Source organism: Lemur catta, chromosome 15 (assembly GCF_020740605.2).
Source record: "Lemur catta isolate mLemCat1 chromosome 15, mLemCat1.pri, whole genome shotgun sequence".
Classification (NCBI taxonomy): domain Eukaryota; kingdom Metazoa; phylum Chordata; class Mammalia; order Primates; family Lemuridae; genus Lemur; species Lemur catta.
Window position 1 is genome coordinate 7,707,300 of NC_059142.1, and position 19,300 is coordinate 7,726,599.

Consider the following 19,300-nt stretch of genomic DNA (forward strand, 5'->3'; position numbering starts at 1 on the left):
CTTAGTGATCTCGACTCAAATGATCTGCGTTTCTACCCCCCGTTCAGCCACCTAATTCCATGGCCACACCCTCACCCCTGTCATCACTTGGCAACTTTTTCTATGTCTGAAAACATAAATGGTGGCCGGGCGCGGTGGCTCACGCCTGTAATCCTAGCTCTGGGAGGCCGAGGCGGGTGGATCGCTCGAGGTCAGGAGTTCGAGACCAGCCTGAGCAAGAGTGAGACCCCGTCTCTACTAAAACTAGAAAGAAATTATCTGGCCAACTAAAAATATATATACAAAAAAAAAAATTAGCCGGGCATGGTGGCTCATGCCTGTAGTCCCAGCTACTCGGGAGGCTGAGGCAGTAGGATCGCTTAAGCCCAGGAGTCTGAGGTTGCTGTGAGCTAGGCTGATGCCATGGCACTCACTCTAGCCTGGGCAACAGAGTGAGACTCTGTCTCAAAAAAAAAAAAAAAAAAAAAACAAAAAAAAAACATAAATGGAAACATCCCACTCTTTGACCCAAACCTCCTATGCTCACAGTTCTTTTAACAATTTACCCGGCTGCACCCATTCTTCGCCCGTATTGGTGCCACAACAGGTGCAGGGATTTTGGTACCTTGGCCTCCCTGGAATGTTCTCTCATCCCTTATTCTCCTCACTTCTTTCCTATCCAGCAAAGACTCCGTGGCCAACAACTTCTTCTGTTTTTCAAAATAACTTTATTATGGTGTAATCAACATAGCGTAAGATTTACCCATTTTAAATGTACTAGTCAATGATTTTTAATAAATTTACCCAACTGTACAATCTTCACCATCATCCAGTTTTACAACGTTTCCATCACACCAGTGAGATTCCTTGTGTCTGTGTGGTTAATTCCTATTCCCAGCCCCAGGCAATCACTAACCTGCTTGCTGCCTGTATGGATCGCATGGCCTATGACCTGTAACCCTTCCCTGGCCAACACCGTCACCTCCCATGCCTAACCATTATTCCAGCCCCCCAACTGGAGATGACCCGAGCTCTGGATCAGCTCCGAATCTGCACCTGGGCCTCTGGAGAAAACCACCCAGTGGTGAAAATTAGCACCGCCACAGTGCAGGGGCTTGGCTAGGCGGGCCCTCAGTGCCACCTGGAATTCTGTGGGTTTCCCTGGTCAGTTTTCTCCCTGACTTTTTCACAGATCCTATTTCAAATTTCTCTGCTCTTTGAAAATACCCGCCTCCACCACCTCCCCTTGCAGGCAGATGCAACTGACGATCTTGTTTCCTACTTCTCAGAGAAAGTAGAAGCCGGGGATGAAGTCCTTCTCAGCTTCCTGCCATCTGTTTACCACCTTAACTACAGCCACACCCACCTCCCTCCCCCTTGTTTGTGAGGAAGAAATGCTTTTCCTAGAAGGATGATCCCTCCATCTGTCCTCTGAAACCCATCATCTCCTGCCACTTTAGACGTGGTCGGAACCCTTTTCAAGGCTGACATTGATTGGCACCTCTTTCCAGACTGTCCACGAAGACTGCGGTCCCCACCCCCCTGGTCCGTGGCCTGTTAGGAATCAGGCTGCACAGCAGGAGGCGAGCGAAGCTTCCTCTGTGTTTATAGCCACTCCCCATCGCTGGAGTCGCCACCTGAGCTCTACCTCCCGTCAGATCAGCGGAGACATTGGATTCTCATAGGACCACAAACCCTACTGTAAACTGCACATGCGAGGGATCTAGGTTGCAGCTGCTTATGAGAATCTAATGCCTGATGATCTGCGGTGGAGCTGAGGAGGTGATGCTAACACTGGGGAGCGGCTGCAAATACAGATTATCATTAGCAGAGAGGTTTGACTGCACAGAGACCATAATAAATCAGTTGCTTACAGACTCATATCAAAACCCTACCAGTGAGTGGCAAGTGACAATGTAATAATAATAGAAATAAAGTGTGCAATAAATGGAATGTGCTAGAATCATCCCTAAACCATCCCCTTATGACTACCCCCATCTGTGGAAAAATCGTCTTCCATGGAACCGGTCCCTGGTGCCAAAAACACTGGGGACTGCTGCACTAAGACATTAAGAAAGTACGTGGTGTACACAGAGAGGCAGGGCTCACAGGACTGTGGATGTAGGCGCAAAGGCTCCCATTACTGTGTACACATGTCCCTGGAGCTCAGCCCTGCTAACCTGGCCACGCTGAGAGTGCCCCTACCCCTGGCCTATCCTGGGCCTCCCACCACCCCTGTTCCCTACCGCATGGCGTAGGTCATCCGGTCAGGCCGCATGGCTCTCATCATGCAGAGGCGCTGCAGGGCCGTCTTGTTCTTCCACTCCTGCGGGAACTTCTCCTTCTCGGGACATTCTGACTCCACAAATTTCTTCCAGCTCTTGGCAGATCCCTCTATGTCCCGGTCCAGGTTACAGAATTCCTCCATTGATGAAAGTGCCTGGGAAATTCCAGAGAATCTTGCTCTGAAATGCAGTTTCTCCAGAAAGTTGTCATTTGCATTGTGTTGGGGTTGAGAGACAAGAGGGTGTTATGCACACGATTCTGTTTCATTTATACTCTTGTCTGGAGCCTTGGATCTTCCCCCAGGGAAAATCAAGGAAGAGGAAGGATATTGATCAGCTCATCCTCAGCAAACGACCACAGTAATGGGCAAGGCTTAGCAAATAAAATTCTGGCGATATTATTAGCAGCAGAGACTGAGCCACACCTGCCTGCAGGGTATTGCATGGAAAAGGGGGAGAGAAGAGGCAGCATAATTATTCTGGTCACGGAGCCTGGACACTTAAAGTCACTGACTTCTCTCTTTCAGCCCCAAACTCATTCTGCCACCAAACCCTATCAATTCCTTTTTTCAAATGTCTCTAAAATCATTCATTGGCTTTATATTAATGCCAACTCTTAAAATTTCCATAGGTTGTCTATTTCTGTAAAGATTAAGTCCAAATGCATCACTTGGTAACCAGATCTCTTCATTTGGTGCCTCCCTGCAGCCAGCAAACCGGGTGTCCTATTCTGTGCCACTCTGTCCACGCTTATCTGCCCCCAAACTTAGAAAATGTGCCTGACTCGTTCCCAACTCAGTCCTTTGTTCGTACTACTTTCCCCATAGATAAGATCCTGTTCTCCACCAAATTTTACTTCTTCCTTTTCTTTCATTGGCACAATTATTATTTGTTAAGGTTCTACAAGTTGTAAAGTCCAGTTCAAAAATCTGCAACCTCCCTTGGGCACATCCTCCCTATCCTAGAACACATAAACCTCCCATCCTTTTGCAGACTATTCAGAGCTATTCACTGTGTTGACATCCTTAATAAAGAGTCTGCCTTAGTTTATAGATGTTTGACTGCTGATAGATTTTAAGCCTTATCCTTCCTCGTCCCGTTCTGCCCCACACCTGGGCATGCTGAAAAGTGAGCCTGGGCTCTCCCTCCTTTGGCATTGGATGGAAGTTGTACCAGGCAAGCCCCTGCCCACGCACAGAAACCCTCACCCCGGCCCCACTGCTAATCACCTGAAAACCCCAAGGCGGTCTCCTTTCCTGGCTCTCTCGAGCCATTTTCAGACTGCCCGTGAGCTCCCCTGCTCTGCCTGGAAAGCCTCAGTATCTGAGTAAGGAGATATTTCATGCCCACTTAGTATGTGTGTGGCATCATCAGTCTTGATTGAGTGTGGGGGCTCCATCCTGCTTCTTCAGAGCGCCCACATCAACATCGCTCACTTAGACACTTAATTACCTGCAGTACTGCCACCATGACTCGGCTCTGCCTGTACGTGTGGTTGTGCCAATGAGATTCAACGCTGGACTGTGTGTCTAAAGCCCCTGCCACAGTGCCATGAATTCTAAGGAACTCAATACATTCTTGTTATTTGAGTTCATTCACTCACCCGTCTACTCTTGCAACATTCACGGAAGGGCCTGCGGCATGGCAGGTACTAGGGGGTACAAGGTGAATGACAAGCACAGAACATTTTAAGGGAAGGATCAAAAAGAGCCAAAGCCTGGAGGAGGGAGAGCGTAGGGCTCGAGAGGGAGCAGAGTGATCGTGGTACGAGTCACGGACACTGCAGAAGGATGGACGCCTGACCTGGGGTTGCCTACGCTCCTCTCCAGTGGGGATATAAACCCATGTTCTGGCTTAACATATCCTTTGACGTGGGCTCTGTGGCTTCCCACTTTCCCCTGACCGCTCAGAGCAGGGGAGGGACCCTCGGCCGATCCTCAGTGTGGGGCGCAGCGAGAGGTGGAGCGAGAGAGGCGGAGAGTGCACCAAGAGAGGGCAGTTCTGGCCCCAGCACCACCATTAAGGAGCCAGTGAGTGCACTTGGCGCCTGTTCTGAAACCTTTGTGGTCTTTGGTTTTTTTCCATTTGGAAAATGAGGCCAAATGATCCTGGTCTGCCATACCTCATACTCTAATGTAGATACAAGTGCTTTGAGTACCATGAAGCCCTCCCTTGTCCTTCCTTGGAGGCTCCCAGAGCTATTGAACTGCAATTGCTGGTTTACTTGTCTGTTACTCCCACAAGATTGCGAGTTCCCTGTGGGCAAGAACTTTCGCAGGCATCTTTGTATGCCTTCGGCCCCGCGGGCTGCCTGGCACTTAGGAAGTGCTCTGTTAATAAGGTTTGACATCTGCCTGGACAGCAGGACGGCTCTTGACAGGCTGAGAAAGCTGCAGCTGCTGTAATTATTCCTCTCTGCGCTGTGGAACTAACTTTCATCTTCTTCCAGGCAGCCGCTCACCCCCTCTTCCCAGCTTGCATCACCATTAACCCTTCTGCAGCCCTGTTCCCCCCTCTGGCATCTTCACAAAGCTGAGCAAATTACACTGTGATCGGTGCTCCCAGCTGCCGGGCTGGGTCTGAAACACACTTTCTTGAAGCTCTGGATTGGACACAATTGCAACATTTAATCTTCCAAATGAGGGAAAGGGATTTCTAGCCTTCTAATAAGCTAAATGGAAATGACTAATTAACCTAATTACTTTGGACTGTGTAGCAAAATACAACTGCGCTAAATTGGCAACCGGAGTGGTAGTGAAGGGCCCTTTCAAAGGCTAACAAAGGCGTTCATCACAGATGAGATTTTCTAATGGAGAACAGAACATGCCCATTACCTTAAAGTTCGGCATTCGATGGGACTTAAAAAATTCTTTCACAGGAAAAAAACAAAAGCAGTATTGTATCATAAAGATTCCATTCATTACCTGCTTATTAGTTATTCTGGGGAAACAGGCAATCAATCTATCTCATAGACAGAATCCTTTAAAACATTTTTAATCATGTCCTATTCAATTATACTTATTTTGTTTCGTTAGGCTAAAATCCAACGGAACACTTAAAAAGAGCATTCATCAAAGGTTTCGACAATGCGTACTACATAATGCATTGTGTTTCACCTGCTCATACCCTGTACTCTGCTGGAGTCTGATGGGTCTGGACTTAGCTGCTCTGTGTAACAAATTCATATCGAGAGATAAAGTTTTACTCGCTGGCAAAATCCTTTGAATAGCCAGATGAGCTTAGCCCACAAAACAAAACCAAAAAGCAAAGAGAAGCAAAGTGAACTAAACAATCCATTTTGGGCAAAGAGAAATGAAACTAAATTGCATGTAGCTTTCAAGTTGAGCTATGTAAAGGGAAAGCATGAAAGAGTGCTTATGAATCATTTATTCTGTATGACTTTTGTTGCAGAGGCCTTTGGGAGATAATATAGAGAAAGGCAACTGCACTTGGCCCAACTGGGCAACTCACAGTTTCTGAAAGCTTTTCCTTCTTTGGACAAATTCTATCAGGCGCAACCTGTATCAACCACAGCATATCTATACCTTATAGCTCGGTAATTCATAATCATAACTGTCATGGGTGAATTGTGCCCCCTAAAAGATATATTGAAGAACTAACCTCCTGGACTTGTGAATGTGACCTTATTTGGAAACAGGATCTTTGTAGATATAATTAAGTTAAGATGAAGTCACTAGGGGTCCCTAATCCAATATGACGAGTGCCCTTATAAGAAGAGGAGAGATATAGAGACACACAGAGGGAAGACAGCCATGTAAAGATGGGGACAGAGATTAGATGGCGCCACAAATCAAAGAATGCCAGGGGCTAATGGACACTGGAAGAGGCAAGGAAGCGTCCATCCCTACGGGCTTTGGAGGCAGGATGGCCCTTGCCCTCACCTTAATTTCACGCTTCTAGCCGCCAGACTGTAAGAAAATAAACTTTTGTTGTTTTAAGGCCACTTGGCTTGTGGTACTTTGTATTACAAATAAAATGACTGTGACCACAATCAGCTTCTATTTATTGACTCCGTGTCTTACATAACCCTGTGAGAAAGGCATTATCATTACCATCTTGCAGCTGAGGAAACAAAGGCTCAGAGAAATCAGGTAACATGCCAGAGGGCACATACACACAAAGTTGAACTTGAATCCAGCAATGTCTGTCTCCAGAGATGTGTCAACTCGTCCATCTCCATCATTGCTCTAGTTTTACAGATGGGTTCAGTCAGAACCACTTTCCAGAAATCATTTTCCATAAGGGCATCAGACCATAAGTCATTATTCCAAGCTCTGGGGCCATACTGTCCTGCAAGGTAGCCGCTGGCCTTGAGTAACTATCAAGTACTTGAAATGTAACTAGTGGGACTGAGGGACTGAATTTTTAATTATATTTAATTTTCATTGTTTTAAAATTTAAGTGTAGAAACTGGGACTTGTTTTAGTTATTGGAAAACTTCTGAAGGTGTTTGGAATGACTTGGGTCTATGAATCAACTGTTTTACCTCTAAATTTTATGAAAGCATCTAAATTTTTTTTGATGAAAATTTAGTATCTGCATTGAAATGAGCTATAAGTCTAAAAAATACATATCAGATTTCAAAGTACAAAGATATGAAATATCTTGTTAATTTTATAACTGCATATTGAAATAATAATATTTTGGCTATATTAGGTTAAAGAAAATATCTTATAAAAATTAATTGCATCCATTTCTTTTTACATTTTTTAATGTGGCTACCAGAAAATTTTAAATTACATATGTGGCCTGCATTGTATTTACTTTGAACAGTGATCCTCCAAAGTGTGCCTATTCATTTGTATTTTATGTAGCCTAGAAAAGTTGATGGCTTTCCACATCTCTGCATTTATTATACTCATTCTTAGGTATTTTGTAACTTTTTTGATTTTGGTTACTCTTGTGAATGGAGTTCCCCCTTGCTTTTTTTCCAAATATATTATTCCCCTTCCCAGTCACTAGGTTGGGCCCAGAATGACAAATGAAGGTAAATAAAAATAAAATTACACCTTTATTATTTAGATCAGGGATTGGCAAGCTACAGCTTGCAGGGCCAATCTGGCCCACTACCTGCTTTTGTAAATAAAGTTTTATTGGAACTCAGGCATCTCCATTTATTTATATACTGTGTATGGCTTTGGCAGAGTAAAGTAGCTGCCAGAGAGTCAGGCCTGCAAAACCTAAATATTTTCTAAGTGGCCCTTTACAGTAAAAGTTTGACAACTCCCAATTTAGGTACAGTCCTAAAGTTGATTGAAACAATAGGGACTCTGAAAAAGAAGTTGGAAAACTATTTTGAGCAACGGTAGCACTAGTGGAATTAGCTTCGAATTTCCTGAGATGACTCCTTTGAAGGGTACAGCATGCATATAAATGATTAAGTTCTAGGCTTTTGTTATAAAGCAAATCTACTTGGCTAGATCTCAAGGGAATTATGCTGAGTAAACAAGCCAATCCCAAAAGGTTATATACTTTTATTCCATTTATATAACATCTTTGAGATGAAAAAAAATTATGCAAATGGAGAACAGAGCAGTGGCTGTCAGGTATTAGGAATTAGAGGAAGGAAAGGTCATTGTGGTTATAAAAGGCCAACATGAGGGGTCTTGTAATGATGTAATTTTTTATATCTTGACCATCATGGTGATTATATGAATCTACACATGTGATGAAATGAAACATACACACATGAGTGCATGTTAAACTGGTGAAATCAGAATCAGATGAGTGGATTGTATCAATGTCAATTTCCCGGTTGTGTTATTGTACTACAGTACTGCCAGATGTTATCACTGTGGGAAACTGGGTACAAGAGCTATCTCTGTGTTATTTATTAAAATTGTATGTGAATCTACAATTACTTCAAAATAAAAAATTTTAGTAAAAAATATAAGGAGAAAGAAGGCCAATCATATTACCTTAGACCGTACTTCTTTGTGCTACTGAACACCCATAAAATGCAACAAACAGAAGATCGCAAACAGGATTCCTCTTATGCAGATGCTGCTTCTCACCCTGCATCGGCACCTGCCACGGGCACGCGCTGGGTAGCGCACAGGGAGCATGGGGCCCGGGCTCTCTGGAGGTGGTGTCACCTCGTCAGCATTGCCTCCAGGCGTCGTGTCAGGCCCTGGGGATGCAGGCATGGCCCTTGCGGAAAGGACCTTATAGCTGTGATCTTCCCAATGCTCATGGAATATCAGCTGCACTAAGCTGCACAATATGGAACGAAAATAGGCTTTGCCATCAGAGAGACCAAAATTTGTGTCCTGAATTTGCTTCTTGTAAGCTGTCAGACCTCAATTTCCTCATGTGTTAAATGGGAACAAATAATACATATTGCCCAAGTGAACTCGAGAGTGAAATAAGGCAATACGTTTGTTTCGGAGGCACCCAGTGCATGTGAGCTGTTACCTTATTAACTGCGGAGTATCCCAGGCTGAAAGGCATCCCCTGCTTGGAGTCTGAGTTAGGATTCACACAAGATGCCTGAGTCCCAGCACCTGTTCGTTTCATGGCAGTGCTGTGGCACCCTCGCCACATCAGCCCCAGCGGCTCGCTGAGGAGCCCACCTTCTAGCCTTGAACCGCGGCAGGTGAAAGGCAGCTCGGCTGACTCAGAGGGGCTTTCAGGAACTTCTGGTTCCCCTCACACCCTGGAGGCAGAGCCCCCACACTGCAGCATGCTCCTGTTCCTGTTCCTTCTCTGCAGGCCCAGAAGGGTGGGTTTGCAGAAGGGGCATAGGGAAAGGAATGCACCGATGTTTAACACAGCTCTGTGCTTGAACTCCAAAAGACAGCCCCATTGACTTCAGGAGGACAAGTGTCAGGAACAAACTCTGAAGATGAGAACTTGACTTTTTTCTAGGGGCCAATACTGACCTTGATGCCTCCCCAGGCCTGATGGGAGAGGAAGTCCACTGGGCTGGTGGTGCCTGTCTGCACTGGGAACCGCAGCAGAAAATCCAGCTCTGCTGCATGGACTTCCTGGTTCATGAGGAGAATCTGCAACGTGGAAAAATGACACTGTGTTTCTTTACCTTGTGGTAGCCACAGGGACCCGGAGATCTGAGGAGTTATTACCCAGGGTAATTATTGCTGCCTCTAACACTAGAACTGGCCCATAAGCTTTAGTGGTTTAACAAGGGTAGAGTGGAAGAGAGTCTATATTCATGCATATTTCGTCCGTGTCAATCTAGTTTCACCCCAAATATCAGGGTGACTTACATGCACACTGTGAATGACTGGATATGTTGGTTAGCAAACATTTATTATGTGTCAAGCATAAAAGCCATGAAGTATGTTCCTGTAATCTAATTGAGCAGATGACGCATGCAAATGACACGATCTGAGGCAAGTGTCAAAGTGACATACAAATATATGCAAGCCAGAAATGCAGATGTGAATCAGTAATGCTAAAGGGGTTCCAGAATAGGGGAGTGACTGGCAAGTGGGGGATGGGGAGGGATTCATTTGACTAAACTTTCTATAAGTAGCTTTGAATTGGATCTGGAGAAACTATTGTACGAGATGGGAATATTTAGACAGGAAGGGAAGACTTTCCAGGGAGGGGGGAATGGAAAGTGCAGAGGTGTGGCAGGGAATTAGAGAGGCGTGTGCGTGGGAGGGAAAAGCATTGGCTTGGTGAGAGCTCGTGAGTCACACCGGGAGGGGGGGTCCAAGTTTCTTTGCGAAGGCCAAGCCGTCACACAGATTGGGCGAGGTCACAGTAACATCCATGAACTCAGGCTTTGAAAGGTGCCAACAGAGTCAGCTGACTTTGAGAATTGGAAAAGGCCCTCAGGATAATGTAGGCAGTACTCTCAACTTACAGATTGAACAAAATCCCAATTCCAGGTGATTAGAGGGATACACACAAGGCAGTAGATTCTCATGACTTTTTGACATTGAAAATAACTGCAAGACAAGGGTTTCTTCTCAAAGAGGCCACAACATTGGAAGTTCCTGCTTCCCAAGCCCTTGAGACAGGCCTGCTATAGCTAGAGACAGGCCTGTGCAGGTTCTTATCCCAGGGGGAGGCTGGCTCAGTAAAGTTGCAATCCAAAGGTAAACAAACAGTGAAGGACACTCTACCATAGTTCTACAGCATCTCAAAAAACATCTAGTTATTGGCATGGCCATCTAGTTTCATCTTCAGTGTCAGTTTTGATGGATAGGGCTACGTTGAGGAGGATCTTAGATCATACAGGATCAGCAAGGAAAGCACAACGATTGATTAAGCATGTCTGCCATGTGTGGGAAACAGTAGGGGCAGCATGCACAGTACTGAGCCTTCTTGTCTGACGTCCAGACACACAATTGGCCCTCCCTATCCGTGGGTTCCACACCCATGGATTCAACCAATCGTGGATCGAAAACATTTGAGAAAAAAATTCATTTGTACTGAACATGCACAGGTGTGTTTCTCCTTTTCATTATTCTATAAACAATACAGTATAGCCATCGTTAACTTGGCATTTACGTTGTATTAGGTAGTATGAGTAATCTAGAGATGGTTTAAAGCATGTGGGAGGGTGTGCGTGGGTTATATGCAAATACTATGCCATTTTATGTCAGACACTCGAGCACCCGTGGATTTTGGTATCCACAGGGATTCCTGGAACCAACCCCCCATGGATACCAAGGGACGACTGTGCTGCGGGAAATAATGTTGAAAGAAAACTTTCTTAAGACCTGCTGTTTGGGCACTAAAAATGACCTATTTGTCTGAAAACTTCTTTAACCCACTCTTACCTGAAAGGTGAGCTGGGCAAGGTAGGTGAGCTTATCACACTCGAAGAGCCCCCGGGCGGTGTACTGGTACACAGAGAAGGTTACGCTGTCTATGAGGTTAGTCAACCGCTCCCGGAGGCTCTCGCCAGGAGCCGCCCTCTCCACAGCCTTCTGGAAGACGATATTGAACGCCTGGGGACAGAAGGCAGGACACTGGTAATTTACACAAGTCCCTTTGTATATCCTTGTGGTCTTACATGGGAAGAATATGATAATGCTCCAGCCTACAGAAATTTTTTGCCAGCATATCCTGCCAAGAAAGGACAACGGTAACAAGAAAACGTGCTATTAGCTATTTCCTCGGTTTGCTCATATGAATTATCACACTGCTATGGGCATACGGAGATGAGCCTATGGCTTTGATCAGTGAAACAGAAGTGTCCAGCAGCCACAATAATTAAACTAAATCCACGAAGTCTTTGTTGGATAACTACCTGAATAAAAAGCAGAGATAGCGTAGCAGTAACCAGCTGGGATTAATGATGCTATCCAGTAGATTATGAAATTCTTGGTGGTAAAAACAATGTTTGGTACAACTTTGTTGTCTAAAACTGACCCTTGCATGTAATAGGCACTGAGAATTTTTTTTTTAAAGAAACTAAATTTTTATTTTCTGGCAACCTTATTTCCATCTTGTGAGTGTGTGGAAGGACAGCTTAAGACCATTCAGTGGTTGATCCCACCCGTGCAGTGGCCTGAGCTGTGGGCAGTGCAGACCAGGCTTCTTGCGGCAGGCTGAGCGCTTCAGCGGGGAACTGCTGAATAGTCACAGGGCTCGCACCCGCAGGCCTTCAGACCAGTCTGCAGCCTCAGGCTGAGCAGCAGTGATTGCAGGAGCCGGAGCCGTCCATTCGCCCTGAAGTTCCTCCTTGGTCACAGTCTGCTCTCCCTTTTCAATCTCTTCAGCATCTCTGCAGAAGTAGAAACCAGGCGTGACCCCCATGGGCGTTCATGTCAGATGGTAGCACACAGGTGCAGAGCTTCCTGGGCCAGCCTGCGCTACACCAGACTCACTGAGTGGGCACCCTTGTCGCATAGGATGGCGATGTCCCCGTAACACAGAGCAGAATCTGCATTACACAGAGCAGTGGCAGACAGGCGCGGGTTAACTAAAATGTCTCTGTGGGAGGCTGCGGCCAGGCCTAGGATCGGTAACTGCCAGCAGACATGGCTCCCGGAAGGCTGCCCGGGTCTGGTGCGTGAGGGTTGCCGCGGTGAGGCAGCCAGCAGCAGAAGTGGCTCCAGAGGCAACAGCAAACTGCAGCGCAGAGTTCCTGGAGGATGTGACACTGACATCGGCAGAGTTTGCAACAGTAACAACGGTACAAGCCGCCAGCAAAAGCTTCTCTCAGGTCCTCTTCAGATTTGTGATATGGATGCCATCACTTTTCCGTTTGCAGACATACTGTTCCTTCCGGAAGTCAAGGCTGGTTCCACCGAAGTGCGTTTCTGCTGCAAAATATATGAGGACACCCTCCTCCCTCATTTGCAGGACATCAAGGCCTCCGGGCACTGTGCAGATTTCCCTTTAAATTACGATGGGAATTCAGAACGACACCACATGGACCCCTCTCCGGGTAGCACAGCAAAAGGAAGAATATTGTTAACTAATGATTTTTCCTTTTGGAAATGATCAGAATCTCAGGGTTTTTTTGTTTTTCTTCCTATTAGCTCTGTAGTCATTTGAGTTCTCGGGCGTGTCCTTCCTCGTGCCCTCTTCCTGCAATGCTGGGAGTGTGGCCTGATTTGGGTACATCTTCTGAACTACACATTATGGGAATAATAGGAAATAAAATCATACGAATCAATTTTCCACTGTTTTAAACTTAGATACCGACCATGTATAAACATAAATATTTGAAATGCTGTATTTTAATTGTGATATGAATAGAACACATCATTAAAGAAAATAAAAACCAAGGTAAAATTGGACCTTTTCAATTTTTGGCTATGTAGATTTCCAGTCTTTTCTTCATCTTTCTTTTGTGGCTTCAAGACGGAAAAAACCCTTAAGTCTTTCTAACACCAAGTATTTGAACCTCAGTGGAAACCATATAAGATTTGAGTCTCAGTATTTCTTCATTTGCAAGACGGGGAAAAAAGTGTCAATTTCTCTTTGGATTCCAGAGTTCCAGGGTGTTTGTTGTTAACAAAGCCCTTGTAGCCTGTCTCCTTCAATTAGCTTTGATTATCTTTGCAAAATCTTCTGCCCAAATTCAACCCAATCCATTGCCATGTTTGCTCTCTTGGTAGATTTTAGATAGGAATAAATAGCTGGTTAGAGGCTGATAATGTACCCCAAGACCACACAAAGGTATTTGGGAAGATTCCACTTGCAGAGCAAGTCTGTACAGACAGAATGGCTGGCTTTCTCCAGGCGGTTACTATGGCTTTTCCCTAAAACTCTGTCTTTATCAAAATGAGAGTGATCAGCAAAGAATCTCTAGTTTCTCAGTTTAAAAGTGATTCACAATTCAGGAAGAGATTTAAAGAAAATAACAAACCTAAGCACATTTCACATTTTCTTTACATTAAACTAATCTTAGCTCTCTTTTTTCTTTTCCATCCTTAAAAAAAAAAAAAAAAATTTTCTTTCACTTCTGGCATCTGAGCAGCTCCGGTGCTGGGCCTGACCCTCACTCCCAGAGCTTCCTCTAAAGGTCTCTTCTGCCCACATGGTTTCCCGTTGACTCAGACAACCCTCCTAGATACTCAGTAGATTTTGCAACTTTTTGGGGGCCCTTATCCATTGCCTTATATCTGCATTTTTTTAAAATCTTTTCACTTTTACCACTTTATGAGCAACTGAGGGTGGGGGACAGGCCTTACTCACTTTCCTATACTTCCTAGAATCTAGCCATCTCTTCACGTATAATAGGCACTGAAAAATATTTGTTGAGCGAATGACTGTGTCCTGCCTAATGCCTGAAAGAGCTTAAGCAAAGTATGAGGGATGCTCTAGACCAAGGGTCTCACACTCAGTGTCGTCAGGGGCCAGGTGTGTAAGCCCAGCCAGGGGGCGGCGGGGTCTGTGGCAACACTGAGGGCCCACGCCCATCTAGGGAGCAGCAGCCAGGGAATTCATGCTGTGTAGGACGTGAGCTCTCGGCTGCCAATCTTCCAAACTTTCATGAGATGCCAGAAATTGGGATTTGTGTGATTTCTTCTCTTTGTTTTTAAATGTTTCAAATTAAAGTATTTGAAAAGCCCTTGGAGGTCAACAGGCTCTTAGGCCTCTGGTTTGAGACCAGTGCTCTGTGTTCCACTTGCTTGTGCCTGTCTGAGGCTTCCGTTTCTAATCCCTTTGAGGAATATTATTCTTCCAGCCATGCCTCTCTGCTCAATGCACAGGACAGAGGAAGCCAGGTCTTCCATCAGTCTGCAGGAGACCCCGGGAAGGTGTCTTCTCACTCCTTGGCACCCTCCCTGTGTGTCCCATTAACCCTCGCCTAGCCTTTGGCTGAGTCTTGAAGAAAAGCTACTTTGCAATCACTTAAGTTCCATCTTAACCATGTGTTGAGCTTCCAAGTTCTTTCAGCTGGGGAGGTGATCCTGTAGTTATCAGGCTTATCATGTTTAATTTTATACCATTTTAAAATATTTTGTAATTCCCTCATATGTTGCCTTGACCCAAATATAAGGCCAAGTATTGGCTTTCTTTTTAAAAGCATAAAATATTATAAACACAGCTCATGCAATCTGCAGAGACTCTGAGTTAGGGGAAAGGGACTGGGAAAGAGTGAAATGCCATTTCCAGTTCAACGAGCCGCAGAAGCTGAAGGCCCTCTGACTCCTCATCTGCTCATCACCATTCCCACAGCTGGGCCTCCATGTGGCGGCTTAGTTGAGAACACTTCACAGAACTGAAGTGTGTGCTCTGCGTGTGTGTGTGTGTGTGTGTGTGTGTGTGTGTGAAATCCCTGTGTGTCTACATGCATATGTTCTCTCTCTCCCCTCTCTTTCTATGTGTGTGTGTGTCTTCTTTGTTGGGTCAAACCAAAGAAGTTGTTCAGAAGTTCTCCACCACCTCCTAATGCCTCTTCAACTGTGATCCTTTGATGATTCCCCTAGGGAGAAAGATGTACTTTTAGAGATGCACTTAAAATTTATAGGTCTTTATTCTTTCATGAGTGAGGTGAGTTTAGTCAGCACTTACAATCTGCGAACGTGCTTGGTTTTAGGACTATTTCAGCAACCATAAAGCAGGAGCTTTGGGGATATTAGAGTGATAAGAGAAATAATTTAAACTTGGTCTATTATTATTGTCTGCTTTGGACTTTAATCAATACAAATGACATTCACATTTGATTATCTCTATTATACTTTAAGTTCTTTGGGGACAGGGATCACTTCTTACATTTCTTTGGTATCCTCTTCCATACAGTCAATAAACACATCATACGTGCTTACTGAATGAATGAGGCTGAGATTGCTGTGGAGGCCCCAAAGTTCCAGCCAAAGTTACCGGTGAGTCATGTAAGACCCAATTAAAGAGAGGAGGATGGTAATACAGGTCTAAAGGTAACGTAGCTGCTCTCCTGGCTTTGATCTCACAGATCTGCCACAGCTAATGAAGCACATGGATGAGCTCTCCTGGAGAGCCATGTCAGCAGTGTCATACTGCTTTACTATGATTATGGGGAAACTTCAGGTGTAAGTCACCTTGAGAGAAAACTGGTACATTGGATGAATCTTGCTGAGGTCGTTCATGATGAAGTAGAGCAGAGACGCTCGGGCAGCAGCCGGCCGGTAGTGCTCCCGGGCCTCATTGATTTTCGCTTCCGTGACCTTGGCCTCCTGCACCTGCCGGAAGAATAAACAGTCCACTGTTCAAACCAACCAGGGCTTCCTGAGAGCTAGCTTGGCCTCTCTGTGTGAGTAGACATGTGTCTGTGTGTGGGGTGGAGTGAACTGGGATGGGGATGGTGGGCAGAGGGTTGAAAGGCTACCACAATATTCCTTAACAGAGCTCGAGTGAGAAAGGAGACAGTGCACGTCTAGTTCTTCATGAGGGTGAGGGTGTCATTTCTTCCAGCTGGGAAGTGTGCGCCACGCAAGTCTCCAATCTCCATCTCTAATGAGAAAGATTTCATGGAAAAGCAAAAAATATATGTGACTTGAAAATGAACTAGACTGTCGAGCAGTGGAAATCCAGAGAAAGAAGCATAGTATAATTTTCTTTTTTCTTTATTTTTATGAGATGGCTAGTATGCAAATTCAGAAAGAAGGTCTCTTTCAACGAAATATTCTGTTTTCGGAAAATTTCCTATCACAAGTAAAAATAAGACAAGAGACCTGAGCATCAGGGGAGAGATTTCCGTTAAAACGTGCCGCTAAATACAAACCTCAATATGCTCTGCCCTTATGCTCCAAAATACAATGAAACTACTGATAACTGCGGGAATACCACGTAAGAAAAGGCAATCATCCCTATTGAAGATGGTCTCAGAATAAACAATTACAAACTCTGGGAGGAAGTGTTACCAAAGGGGACAATTACAAGACCCTTTCCAAAAACAAAAACAAAAGAAAAAAACAAAAAGCCCCAGAAGGCTTAACATCTCAAGAACTGAAGATAATTTAACAACCTAAAGCTCACCATTGAGTATGTCTAAGAGCAGTAGACATAAAAGAGTGCCTAAAACAAGGACATTATAAAAAAGAACAGGCATACCTGAAAAAGAACTAACTAGAACTTCTAAGAATAAGAATATAGTTATTTAAATGAAAAAAGTGTGCAGGTCAAATAATAGACTAGAGTTGAAAAGAGAATAAGCAAATTAAGAGAGATCTGAGGAAACTGTTACAAAAGCAGCTCAGAAAGAGACAAAGACGGATATTAATATTATATATATTAAAGAAGTTTTGAGACTTGGTGGGTAGAATGAGGTTTAAAATACATCGAACAGAAATAAGCAGAGAATAAAGAGAATGAAAGGGAGGCAATAGTTGAAGCTGTAATAGTTAAGAATTTTTCAAAGTTGTTGAAAGGACAGAGCTCTGACTTTGAAGAAGCTTATCATTCTTAAGAATAATACATAAAAGATAAATACTCACTAAGTAGTAAAATTTTGGAGTATCAAAGATGAAGAGAAAATGCTAAAAACCACTGGAAAGAAAAGACGAAGTACCTATAAAGGAATCGTAGTTAGACTGAAAGCAGATTCTTAATAGCAACAACGCCATAAGGCATTTTATAAAACAATAACAGAAGATGAGAGGGAATGATCACAGTTAAAGTATTAAAGTACTCTAAAGTCCTCACATGGTTTGGAAGAGCCTAGATATATTACTTAATTTTAGACTTTGTTTTATATATACATAAATATACACACCTCATATATAAAATGAAATAAGTTTTTAATATATAAATAAAGCAAGGTTAGTTAATAAAATAAAAGTGTGAATAGATTTAAAATCCACAAAGCATAAAAGAGGAAGGGGGATATAGGAAAATTAAGAAAAATCGAGAAAGGAGAAAAGAAAGCATGATTAATAGAAAACACAAATTAACATAGTAGAAAAAAATTCAATGTATCAATAATGTTAATAAATGTAAATTGGTTAAATTCAGTAGTTAAAAGGCAAAGATTCTCCAAAGGGGGTGGAACTGAATAAAATTCATGTAATTGCTCCGACTGGTGTTATGATAGGTTCATAGTCTTCAACCTCACCTGAGTCTTTAATGCTGTTCATTAATCTCCATGACTGTAATCAACTTTTATTCCCATTTTCCACAACAACTATTGTAAACCTTCACCCCCTCCCCCAGGCCCCTACCTCACCACTATTCCCTCACTCTCTGCCGGTGAACTTGACTCATGTGTTCACAGATTATATATTAATAGAGACCATTGGGAAGGAATTACCTTAATTTATGCTTCTCCCTTCATTCTGTTAACTAACTCTCTGTTCTACCCCAGTTGCACACATGGACCCACGAGCCATTTCTAGACTGTTGTTTGCCCCCATTCCCTATCATGTTGGGAATTGACTCTCTGTCTCTCTAAATATAAGCTTATCTGTCACCTGAATTATAGTCCTCTAACCAAGTGTATTAACCACCCACTCTCATTCCTGTAGATTCAAATCCTCTCTTCAACTACTCTTTTCCCTTTTCCTTTATAATCCATGCATCTTCCCACCCCCATCTTAGCATGCTCAGGTCTCCCCCACCTCAGGGGAAAAAGCCTCCAAAGATCCCATGACCTCCTTAAAGTCCAACCCTTTCTGTCTACCTCTTCATGGTTTTGCTCTTTCTCAACTCTCATTCTAATGCAATCTGGTTCTGCTTCCATTACTTCACCAAAACCATTCTTTTCAAGATCATTAATAACTCATTTTTGCAAAATTCAATGGCCACATCTCAGCCATATATTATTTGAGTCCTCAGGAGCATTCAGCACCACTGTCATCATTTCTTCTTGAAATGCTCTCTTTCATCATCCCTTATTGACCTGCCTTTTCTCTCATTTCTGCCCTATTCCATGCTGCACGTCCTCTGTACTCTCAAAATGTATTAGTGGTCCCCAGTGCTCTACTCTCAGTCTTATCATTGCATACACCTCTCCTAGGTGACATTTTCCACACCCAAGAGTTCAATTATCGACCACTTGCTGATGACTTTCAGGACCCTAATGCCACCCAAGACCATAAATGCAAGAACCTATAGGACATTTCCATGTGAATGGCTCAAAGGCACTCCAAACTCAACATAACGTGAACTAAAACCATCATTTCTTCTCACCTCCAAACTCACTTTTGCTCCCCTTCTTCCAGGGATTGGTACCAATATCTATCCAGATGTTTAATCCAGGAACCCAAGTCTCTTCCTTGACTGCTCCTTTATCCAAATGCCATCATATCCAATTAATTAGCAATTCTACTTCCTTAATAGCTCTTGAATTTGCCCTCTCCTTTCTGCCACCACTGCCGCTCCCATAACTCAGTACACTGTCACCTCTAATTTGAATTCATGCACCTCCTATTGTTTCCTCTGACTCCTGAATTATCAATCTGTTTTACAGATTGTAGCAGATCTTCCTAAAGCACAGATCTTGCCATGTTACTGTCCTGTCTAAAAGGAAAAAAATGCCAAACTCTTTAATGATCTCCGACTGCCATCCGGAGAAAGCCCAATCTTCTCAGCATGATTTTTAAGGCCCTTCACAGTGGCAACTCAGGCTACCTTTCACGGCTCCTCTCCAGGGGCCACTTCCAGCC

At 43.9% G+C, this 19,300-nt stretch overlaps 1 protein-coding gene across 2 annotated transcripts in view; it reads right to left on the reverse strand.

The window, feature by feature from the left end:
- The window catches only part of DNAH9 (dynein axonemal heavy chain 9), a 313,352-nt gene that overhangs the window by 46,963 nt on the left and 247,089 nt on the right, over positions 1 to 19,300 (reverse strand). For both annotated transcript variants that reach the window (XM_045527160.1, XM_045527159.1), the window contains 4 exons: positions 15,740 to 15,880; positions 11,039 to 11,209; positions 9,167 to 9,289; positions 2,226 to 2,419 (listed from right to left, as the gene is read on the reverse strand). In XM_045527160.1, the coding sequence (XP_045383116.1) occupies positions 2,226 to 2,419; positions 9,167 to 9,289; positions 11,039 to 11,209; positions 15,740 to 15,880 (629 nt within the window). The remainder of the gene's footprint in view (positions 1 to 2,225; positions 2,420 to 9,166; positions 9,290 to 11,038; positions 11,210 to 15,739; positions 15,881 to 19,300) is intronic.